The following is an 11309-nucleotide window of genomic DNA, read 5'->3' as shown; positions in this document are numbered from 1 at the left end:
TGACTTGGCCAGTGGAATGGAACATGAGTTGCACCAGGTGCGGTTATAGGTCACTCGTGAGCCTCTGAGTGAAATACCCAAAGGTATTGAGGTTTGTGAGAGATGGTTGGATGGATCCCGATTCCGCAGGGTGCTCACACGAAATGACTGAATTCAACTACAGTCTTGGTTGGATCATTCTTTAATCTGCAGATTGGGTTAATTTCATTCACCGCTACTACTGAAATGTCATTCAGGAATCAGTGACAAAAGTCCCCCCGAACAGCTCCAATACATTCATTTTTTTCCTGATCGGTAGCATTCTGAATAATGTAACATCAATCATAAACGACCTCATCTTTTAACATCCAATAATTAGTTCCTCTCATATACAAAGTATCTCTAAGTTAGTACGCTTGCTGTATAATATTTTACCAAACCTAAGACCACAGCTTATTAATACTAAAGTTAGTTTCTCACATCTGCGAAGTCTCAGGGTGCTAATCGGTGCAGGTGCATATCAACAAATGCTCTATTGTTCTCTCAGATGCTGCTGCGACCTTCATTGTTCTGACATATTTTGTGTGTCAGCTTTTAGCTAATTTCTATCTTCTGCTGTTTTCCCATCATGTTGCTGAGCACGACTACACTAAACTAGCACCTAGTTCTACCTACAGTTTAGCCAACGTTCTCTGTTGCTAACGTTGTGTGTGACTAGCAGGCCCGATGCACGAGTGGCAGAACATGAGACAGCGGTTGACATGAGTGAACAGTGGACAATGCGAGCGACTGGCAGACTCCATTGTGAAGCAAGAGACATAGACATGGATGTGGCCGGTCAGCCTTGTGTGTGTGTGTGTGTGTGTCTGTGTGTGTGAGTGTCTGTGTGTGTGTGCGCGTGTGTGTGTGTGTGTGTCCGTGTGTGTGTATTTGTGTGTGTGTGTGTGTGCGTGTGTGTGTGTGTGTGTCTGTGTGTGTGTTTGTGTGTGTGTGTGTGTGTGTGAGAGATGGGAAAATTGACCTAAAATTATGAACATGGAAGAAACTAAAGTTCATCAGTAAAATGGCTGTAACCAGTTCAAATAGGATAAGCTTGGGGCTTAGGATGCAGGAAAGCAGAGTCAGCACGATTAACATAAGAATCTTCTAGTCTTTGTGACAAGACCATAGGACTAAGATAAGGAATGGTAAGGTACAATAGAATGTAGGAAGTTGAGGTAGTCTGGATCAGATAAGGGTCTCCTAGCCCTGGACAGAAGTACCAAGTCATACATTTCTAATTAGCTAACCATACACAGATTTATACATATGAAATTAGCCAACCCTAGATAGAATGAGTCAACTCTGCATATCAAGAGACTGTAGCCCAGAGAATCAGGAAGGTGTGAATAAGGACAATGACATGATGGGGCACCCACAGGATACCCCCTGGTCCTCCAAGTGTACTGAAACTGCACGTAGGCAGGAAGGATTACCTATGCCAAACCCATCCAGGGGGGCAGAAGAATGTAAGGGGGAGGGCATTCTGATACTGAAATTGACTGTATAAAAGTTGGGTGAGCCCCAGTATGTGTGTGTATTCCCAGGGTAAGGGGAAGCACCCAACTTTGCATTGTTGTAGTAATAAATGTTCTTTGTTCTCAATTTTTGTCTCGAGCAATTTCTTTAAAGGTACTTTAATTTCTAACATGTGTGTGTTTGTGTGTGTGTGTGTGTGTGTTTATGTGTGAGAGAGTTATCAAGAGCTACTCTGTGGCTCTACAGCGGAACGTTATATTGAATTTCTAAATCGCAGGAGTTACTGAGTTATTTTGATGCTAATTCTTGATCTGCTCCGCTGGTTTGCATTTTCCATGCCCCGTCGGTATTCCATAAAGATTGGAATTGTTTTATGAATTTAAATAGTTGTACTTTTACACGTTAATCGCTCATTCTAACGTCTAATTTCATTGTGAAGATTTTAATGTTATTTTTATTTTAAGATATTTTGTAGGTCTGATTTGACGTTCCACTTAAAAGTGTATCGTAATTATGATTCGTTGAATTGGTAACCTGCTGCTTTATATTGGGTACATGCCTTAGGATATTTGAACTAATGATAAAATATTGTTTACAACTTCTGCCTGGGACTGGCTTTGGACGTGTTCAATTAGATTCCTCGACTGTATTAACGTCGTATTTGTTTAGGTAAGAACCAATGCATAACTTTGTAACCTAAGAAATGTATTATGAGCTCCACCAATTTAGCTACCTTTCTACGTCGGCACAGCCACGGTATTTCTGAGCTCTATACTATTTTCAGTAACTGCATGAGGTTCGGTTTGGTTAACGTTTCGGGAATGCAAGAACAGATTGAATTCCTTGTGAGGTACGAAGCATTATTTTAATTGCAGGTCCCATGGTCATCGTCGTAGATGAACTAGTTTGTGTCATTTGAAGTCTGTTTAATTTTGATCATTAGTTCGAGTGACTTTACTCCGAGGTTTCCTTTGGGATTACGTCAATCGCTCTTTCCCTCTGAGGGCTGATATTTTATTTGATCACACCTCGTTGTCAAATTAATTATTTAAATTGCGCCTGACGATAAAGATTTCATGGCTCCTCGCGTCATTGAGCACATTTCACAACTCGAGAGATGGAAGATTTCACTAGTTCCTTCAGTTGTTCCCTGAGCTTTTTCTGGGTAATGGTGTAAAGGGCCGTGTTTGTACAGCAGCTCAACAGCTGCAGCATGAAACCTAGGTCTTGCACAAAAATAGCTGGACTGACAAACACAATGCGAACATAATACAACTGGACCCATATGAAATACCCTGTGAACAGCGACCATAACAGGATGAAATTCGCCGAGATAGCATACAGCAAAGTGACGGATTTCCTGCGGCTCTCCATCTCTGGGTCTCGAAAACTCTCCCGACTGCTGGCACCTCGAAGTCTTCTGCGCACCCTGCTAGTCACCAGAATATGTCTTACAGTTAACCCATTGAGCAGCAAAATGAGGACAAAGGGGATTGCCGGTGTGAAGATATGATGAACAAATGTGGCTGTTGCCCAGTTCTCTGATCCCAGAAGACTGTCTCTTGTCAAACAAAACCAAGGGGAATTTTCAATGAAATATTCACCTGTGAACATAAAATACCAGAAAATGTTCTTCGAAAAACTTAGCACGCTCGCCGTTCCAAGTACAAACGTCGCCGTTTTCTCGGTGCAATAATTCCTTTTCATCTTCTGGTAACAAATGGCTACAAACCGATCAAAGGTGAATGCGACGGTGTTCCAGACAGACCAATCTGTCACTGTATAAACAAGGACGGCGTGAATATTACACAAAGGGATGGACTTGAGGAAACGGAAGTTGTACCTGTAGGCAATTGGTATCTGCCTCATTATCAGATCGAAGATAACGATCAGTAGATCCGCCGCCGCCATTGCAAGGAGGTAAAGCGTGACATTTTTGGACAGACCGCAGTTCCCTCGGGACAGGATCTTAATAGTCACTGATATTACTGTAAAAAAAGGAAAATAAATTATATTTCTGACGCTGAATAGAGTTCAGAAATAAACAGTAAACGACTGGTTACTTTACAAATCCCCCGAAAACTAAAGGAAGGTCGAGCCATGTTTATGGATTGTAACTGTGGGGAGAGTTGGTGACCAGAAACGAGCATCCTGTGTAAAAGCAATTTCTTGCCATGCATCTCTGCCGGGTTACATACGCATCTTACTCATAGCCAGGACTATGCACTGTGGGGTACTTCCAAAATAAATCCATGTGATTGATACCAGCTCGATTACCATAACTGCCGGCACTACAAGGGTGCTTCCGTGTCCATTTTACTGTAATTTTAGAACACGTTCCATTCTCTTTGGCTTGGCTTCGCGGATGAAGATTTATGGAGGGGGTAAATGTCCACGTCAGCTGCACGCTCTTTTGTGGCTGACAAGTCCAATGCGGGACAGGCAGACACGGTTGCAGCGGTTGCAGGGGAAAATTGGTTGGTTGGGGTTGGGTGTTGGGTTTTTCCTCCTTTGTCTTTTGTCAGTGAGGTGGGCTCTGCAGTCTTCTTCAAAGGAGGTTGCTGCCCGCCGAACTGTGAGGCGCCAAGATGCACGATTTGAGGCAATATCAGCCCACTGGCGGTGGTCAATGTGGCAGGCACCTGGAGATTTCTTTAGGCAGTCCTTGTACCTCTTCTTTGGTGCACCTTTGTCACGGTGGCCAGTGGAGAGCTCGCCATATAACGATCTTGGGAAGGTGATGGTCCTCCATTCTGGAGGCGTGACCTACCCAGCTCAGCTGGATCTTCAGCAGCGTGGATTCCATGCTGTCGGCCTCTGCCATCTCGAGTACTTCGATGTTAGGGATGAAGTCGCTCCAATGAATGTTGAGGATGGAGTGGAGACAACGCTGGTGGAAGCGTTCTAGGAGCCATAGGTGATGCCGGTAGAGGACCCATGATTCGGAGCCGAACAGGAGTGTGGGTATGACAACGGCTCTGTATACGCTTATCTTTGTGAGGTTTTTCAGTTGGTTGTTTTTCCAGACTCTTTTGTGTAGTCTTCCAAAGGCGCTATTTGCCTTGGCGAGTCTGTTGTCTATCTCGTTGTCGATCCTTCCATCTGATGAAATGGTGCAGCCGAGGTAGGTAAACTGGTTGACCGTTTTGAGTTTTGTGTGCCCGATGGAGATGTGGGGTGGCTGGTAGTCATGGTGGGGAGCTGGCTGATGGAGGATCTCCATTTTCTTCAGGCTGACTTCCAGGCCAAACATTTTGGCAGTTTCCGCAAAACAGGACGTCAAGCACTTAAGAGCTGGCTCAGAATGGGCAACTAAAGCGGCATCGTGTTCAAAGAGTAGTTCATGGACAAGTTGCTCTTGCGTCTTGGTGTGAGCTTGCATGCGCCTCAGATTGAAGAGATTGCCATCCATGCGGTACCGGATGTAAACAGCGTCTTCATTGTTGAGGTCTTTCATGGCTTGGTTCAGCATCATGCTGAAGAAGATTGAAAAGAGGGTTGGTGCAAGAACGCAGCCTTGCTTCACACCATTGTCAATGGAGAAGGGTTCATCCAAATGCTGAGCTTTATTCCATATAATTAACCGGTGCAGAGAGAAAGACATTTAAAATCTGGCGATGTATGTTGGGAGGAATCTGGCAAATTTATTGTTGGGAACAGATTGAGCACAGTGGTGTTAGAAATTAAAGTACCTTTAAAGAAATTGCTCGAGACAAAAATTGAGAACAAAGAACATTTATTACTACAACAATGCAAAGTTGGGTGCTTCCCCTTACCCTGGGAATACACACATACACTGGGGCTCACCCAACTTTTATACAGTTGATTTCAGTATAGGAATACCCTCCCCCTTACATTCTTCTGCCTCCTGCTGGAGAGGTTTGGCATTAGGCAATCCTGCCTGCCTACGTGCAATTTCAGTATACTTGGAGGACCAGGGGGGGGGGGGGTATCCTGTCGGTGTCCCTTCATGTTATTGTCCTTATTCACACCTTCCTGATTCTCTGGGCTACAGTCTCTTGATATGCAGAGTTGGCTCATCCTGTCTAGGGTTGGCTAATTTAATATGTATAAATCTGTGTAAGGTTAGCTAATTAGAAATGTATGACTTGGTACTTCTGTCCAGGGCTAGGAGACCCTTATCTGATCCAGACTACCTCAACTTCCTACATTCTATTGTACCTTACCATTCCTTATCTTAGTCTTATGGTCTTGTCACAAAGACTAGAAGATTCTTATGTTAATCGTGCTGACTCTGCTTTCCTGCATCCTAAGCCCCAAGCTTATCCTGTTTGAACTGGTTACAGCCATTTACTGATGGACTTTAGTTTCTTCCATGTTCATAATTTTAGATCAATTTTCCCATCTCTCACAGTGGCATTTTTTGTGGGGTTGTTGACAAGTAAACTCAATAAAGATCTTCTCCGGTAGGTTGAAATTCATTTCTGTTCGTGTTTTGACATGGTTAGTAGCTCCAATCCACTTCTTCGCAATCTGATTAACCTCTTTTAGATTGCATCAAAAATTTACTTCCTTGTCCTTTGATACTTGTCTCCCAATAATGACGCTACTCATGTGTTGGATTAGGGCGCCCACACTACGGGTGCTCAGCTGGTCAAAAATGCATTTACCCTGACCACGTCATAGGTAAGACATGCTTCCAATTGCAGCTCGTTAAAAAATTATATTAAGGTATTAGAGCTTGGGTAGGATGAACTACGGAATGTTCGGGAGGCTGATGAGGTGCTAAACATAAATTACAGGAAGGAGTCACACCCAGGAGACAGAAGGGAAAGGATAAGGGAACAGACAGTGGACATACGCTTGAAAATGACCACATACCAGGTACAAACACCGAAGGTAAGGCCTCTGGAACAGAGTGTAACCCTGTGGATAAGGCCATATGCAGTGACCAGGAGTTCACTCATGAGGGGAACAATGATGAGATGAGATGATGTGGATGAGATCACGAAACCGGATGATATTTCCCCTTAGTGACAGAGTCCCGGAGATCTTCTAAAGAGTTAGGGTGAAAGCCAGAATTCGTGGAACATGTAGGGTCCAACGGTGTGGATAGGAAGAGTGATGAGCTCCTACTAAGTGAGTTCAAAGAGTTACCTGTGCAGTTGAAGGCCAGGACCTCCAGGATTATGATCCCAGTATTGTTACCTGTGCAACGTACCGATTAGGTAAGAAATAGGAGGATAATGCAGCATAATATATGGTTAATGAGATGGTGCAGGAGGGAGGATTTTGAATTATTGAGCTCTCTTTCAAGAAATGAGTGGTCTGTACCTGAAAGCCATTTTGCATCGAATCTGGAGTGGGACAAAGATCCTTGTGGGAATACATCCTTGTGGTACCAGATCCTGGGTATTCAAACAACATTTGTAGGGAGGTTGGGAACCAAAGCACCAGGGCAGATAGAGGAGTAGAGGATGATATATACCATAGAAGTGAGTGGTGGAGCAGGGAACCAGCAACCAGCTGAAGCAGTGAATGTGTCGCTTTTGCAGAGATATGTTGATGGGAAGGATATGGTCAGTTGGACCAGGCAAAATAATAGTTCGGCACAGACTAGAAGAAATTGGGGGCCCATTTCTATGCTGATATTTTCTGTTTCTATGATATATGGAGACAATTACACCGGGATAATTTAGGTAAGTACAAAAATCATAGATTCAGCGTTTAACATGTAAATTAAACTAAATTGCGTTGAACCGTTTTCGTGGAACATTGCAATGAATGCAAGTGTCCCTTGTTACGAGCCTAAAAGGACCCCAAAACCCAGCGGTAATATACAATCACCAAGACAAATAGTTACCTAACCAAATATTGTTTTTAATTATCTTTAAACATGAAAACAGAATCAAGCTTTCACTTAACTCTATTAACTTAACTAAACCCAATTTAACTCCCTTCTAATTCAATGCGCATGTGTATGTGATGTGTGTGTAAATGTAAATGTCATTCTTCCAAGTTCTCTGGTTGCAGGCCATTCTTATACTGTGCACAGAATTTAACATGTATCAAGTTCCATCGGCTTTGGTGCTTGAAAAGTAAATGTTTACCACCCAGAAGGTTCTTGTTGCGTTTGCAGAGAGTGATTTGCTGTTCCAGGATTTCCACAACTGAGGTACCACCATTAGGCACATCAGTGCCTTGCTGATGAAACTTGCCCCATCAGGGATGTCCATCTTTCTTTCAGGCTATTACAGAGTGCATTTCTGTTTCATTTATTCAAAGGGAAATATCAGACAAATAGTACTTCCAGCTATCCACCACTCTGGAGCTTCTGTTTCAGTTCTAACAAGTTTCTTAGCTTACAATGTACAGCTCTATCTCTCTCTCGATTTATCTCTCTGTCTCTCTCTCTCTCTCTCTCTTTTGTCTTTCTGTGCACTCGGTCAAAACCCTTGCATAGAGCTTTTTCACAACTAGAGCGGCTCATCCTTCTAGCTTTAATGACGTCATTTCAATTAGCACTAACTTGTCAAATGTCCACAGCATTGTCCATAGTTTCAGCAAATTCTTCAATATGAATTCCTCAATATTTCAAATAAGATCATATTCTATCACACCCTTTGCTGTGAACATATTTGTTCCAGATGTGCAAGACCTTTCTTGGGTGACCATTTCGTTCAATGAAATGGCTCTGCACCGTTCCATTGAATGGGACAAGATACCAATGCAAAAGATGCTGCATTACAAAAGCCTAATGCATGGTCACGGCACGCAAGCATACACGCTTGTACACGCAGTGCTGACTGCGTCATAAATGACAAAGGACTTTAATCATTAACTTAGCATCTCTTTCCACTGTTGTTCCATGATCTGTTTTTTTTTGCTGCAGTGCATTCGGCCTGTTTTTCAGATTTCCAGCACTAATTGTTATTATTCCTCTTTGTTTTGCATATAATTGTGAGAATAAGAATGAACACCACGTGAAAATTGCACGGTCCGCCACGGAAGGGGAAAATAAGCTGTATATTCTTATCTCGAAGCGCGATAAAGAGTGCCGCTCCTCAGCTGGAACAATCTATAGTTACAGTATCAAGCTTTAGTTTAGTGAGACCATTCTTAATTGCTTCAATAATTTGTCTCCCGGAGCCAAATGAATCCTATGACAACTAAACTGAAATAATAGCCATTGTTCGTTTTTGAATGGGTTCCCTTTGCTTTCCATGATTTCCTGAAGATATTTGCAGACATTTATTGCATACTAAATTATTTCATGATCACGCTGACCATTTCCATCTACCAAACACCCCCTATCTTCCTTTGAAAGCCTTCCACTTGTCAGATGCCCTGATAACTAGTTTAGAACTTTCAACTGTGGGCCAATCCTGTCTTTTCCAGTAATTTCAACACTGAAGGGGTTACCGTAACTGGTCACGAAGTGATCTCTGATGGACATTTCAGGTACTTTCCCTGCTACGTTTCCCAAAATGTCGTCCAGTATCAGGCCCTCTCGGGTAGGGACGAATATATTTTTATTGTTGAAGACAATTTAATTGCCTACGTGAAATTATTGGGACAAATGGAAATACGAGGTTGCCAAGCAGTTCATTCTGTCTTGAATGTTGTTTGTGGCGCAACAATAAATGTTCTACTTTTGGAAGGATGGATTACTAAATGGATGTATCAACGTACCAGGAACACAAAGCACTGCTAGTATGTGATCGTAAATTTGAAACAATATTGCTGTTAGCTGTAATTTGGCAAGTTAATACACAGGGATTCAAGAAAGCAGAATCAACAAAAGTTGGAAAGAATAAAATGAGAATCGTTTCGGATCAATATCGTGCGCAGAAAAGCTTACCAGGAAGAGCAGTCATAGCCAAGATGGGATAGTAGATAACTTGAATTCCTCGGACCAGATAAAATATTCGCCAAAGCAATGGGCGTTCATCCCGTCTCAAAAACACTTCGAACGCCCAGAAAATATTCTTCCTCGTGGTTGGATCATTCTGATCCACGGTTCCTATATCCATATCAGTGAACATTTCTGCACTTCTGTTTTCAGATGTAAATCCTTCTAGAGACTGGCAAAGCGGGAGCTGGTACCCTCACTTTCAACTAACGGCAACTGCAAAATAAATACCACATTAATAGAGGAAGTGAATCCCTTGTGACATATTCAGATCCACTGAGGCTGTCGTTAATTATGTGCGCCAAAACAAACATGTTGATTCAACTCCTCTCCGCTCAACGTTTGTATCACAAAAAGTAGAACAGTTATCAGTCTGCACGTGTGTAAGAAATGGTCATCTTTTCGGTGATCCATGATTTCGCCGTTGATGCGAGAGAACCAGTAGACATAGGGAGGGAAATGAGGCTGTCAATGTTGTAGATCGTCTTTTCAAAACCTTAATAAGGTGCAAGACAGAAGACAAATAGCAATGTTTTCGCATCCCAATGTCAAACTGCAGAAGGACTGTTGAATAAATTGCAATATTTAATCAATGATGTACAATAATAACGATTATAAAGTAGTTATTTCTGGAACGATATAAATGTTTGTGATACACGACGGTCAATTTTGACTCTGTACGAATTTAGTTTCTGACATGTTCAATTCAACATGTTGCTATGAGAATAAACCATCAAGGTACCCGCTTGAGAGTAAACCGTCAAGGTATCTGATCTGCAACATGATGCTATACTGGGACCATTTGTGGCTGGCAGTATGCCAGTGGAAAGCATTGTGATGTGACCGCTGGAGATCTTGCAGCTGTCCGTGATCTGAGTTAAATTCATGCTGTGCACGAATAAAGCCGGACATATCGTTAAAAAGGGCAACATTTATTATTTCTACATTCTAGTATCTGCAGAACATGTTTTCGTATAATGAAGATATGTGTTTCTGTCCCAGTATTTCGATGTATGCATTTTTGCTAGAATTCCGGACTTTCTTGTATTTGAAACATTGCCACACTTTCAACGTGACAACTCAGCAATTATCGACAGAAGTAATATAGTTGGCAAGACCAATGGCAGGCAAGACACATGAGGAATTTAATGGGTAGAAGTATGAATTTTTCTATTATGACAAAATGGACAGGAGGATACGAGGAAAACACCATGACATACTGGTAAATTAAATCGCAGGTCGTTGTATGAAGCGGGCAATGCAAAGTAAGAAGGGAGTTAACAAACCTTTTGGACGTTTGGCATACATGGATAGGTTATGAACTAAGCGATAAGCCACTACTAAACTATGGCAACAGATTTAAAACTCCATGATTTCAGAAAGAGCGAGAGGATATTCATAATGTGAAGATGTTAAACGAAACGGTGTTGAACATGAGAAAAATAAATTAATGAAAGGTCTGTGATTGTTCTTCTTATAAGAAATAATTTAAGGGGCTTTTCGGTCCGGTTTTCCAATAGATTTAAGTTATCAGGAAAAGTAAATAAACTACAGGCATTGTGTCAACCTTCCATAGGAGCTCTATAGAGAGCGTCCTGGCAGTCTGCAGCACGGTGAGGTACGGTTGCTGCAGAGAAATGGATCAGAAGACAGTCCACAGGACCATGAGAGCGGCAGAAAATAACAATGGGGTCTGCATCCTACCCCCTACCCAACCCCCCAACCCCACTCCCACCGCAATCGATGTGATTATTGTCTGAAGTGGACACGCAAAATCATTGGGGATCTCTATTCCCCTGCAAGCAGCATCTTTCAGTTGCTCCCATTTGAAGGATTTACAGGAGTATTAGAGCAGCAGCACAAGGGTGAGGAATAGCTTCCTCCCACAGCCAGTGAGAAGGCTGAACCACAAAAGGAACTGCTCACACTAACCATCCGA

General features: G+C 42.4%; 1 protein-coding gene across 2 annotated transcripts; it reads right to left on the bottom strand.

Annotated features, from left to right (window-relative positions):
- Window positions 1–2340: 2340 nt before the first annotated feature.
- On the bottom strand, window positions 2341–9932 carry LOC138764909 (probable G-protein coupled receptor 139). Of its 2 annotated transcripts, none has more exons than XM_069941337.1 (2): window positions 9320–9932; window positions 2341–3485 (listed from the first exon to the last, which is right to left on the bottom strand). In XM_069941337.1, exons 1-2 carry the CDS (start codon window positions 9501–9503, stop codon window positions 2587–2589), a joined length of 1083 nt encoding a protein of 360 aa, XP_069797438.1. In that variant the 5' UTR covers window positions 9504–9932; the 3' UTR covers window positions 2341–2586. The 2 variants fall into 2 exon arrangements, with proteins under 2 accessions (XP_069797438.1, XP_069797439.1); XM_069941338.1 differs by lacking the exon at window positions 9320–9932 and adding an exon at window positions 6340–6415.
- Between the last annotated feature and the right edge of the window lie 1377 nt (window positions 9933–11309).

Source organism: Narcine bancroftii, chromosome 5, assembly GCF_036971445.1.
Source record: "Narcine bancroftii isolate sNarBan1 chromosome 5, sNarBan1.hap1, whole genome shotgun sequence".
Taxonomy (NCBI): Eukaryota; Metazoa; Chordata; class Chondrichthyes; order Torpediniformes; family Narcinidae; genus Narcine; species Narcine bancroftii.
This window is presented reverse-complemented; position numbering and strand designations above follow the sequence as displayed.

Coding starts and splice junctions, on each gene's coding strand:
- LOC138764909 (XM_069941337.1), bottom strand. CDS start 9,503: ATGTTCACTGATATGGATATAGGAACCGTGGATCAGAATGATCCAACC. Junction 3,486..9,319: donor GGCTATGACTGCTCTTCCTG/GTAAGCTTTTCT, acceptor CTTTTTTTACAG/TAATATCAGTGACTATTAAG.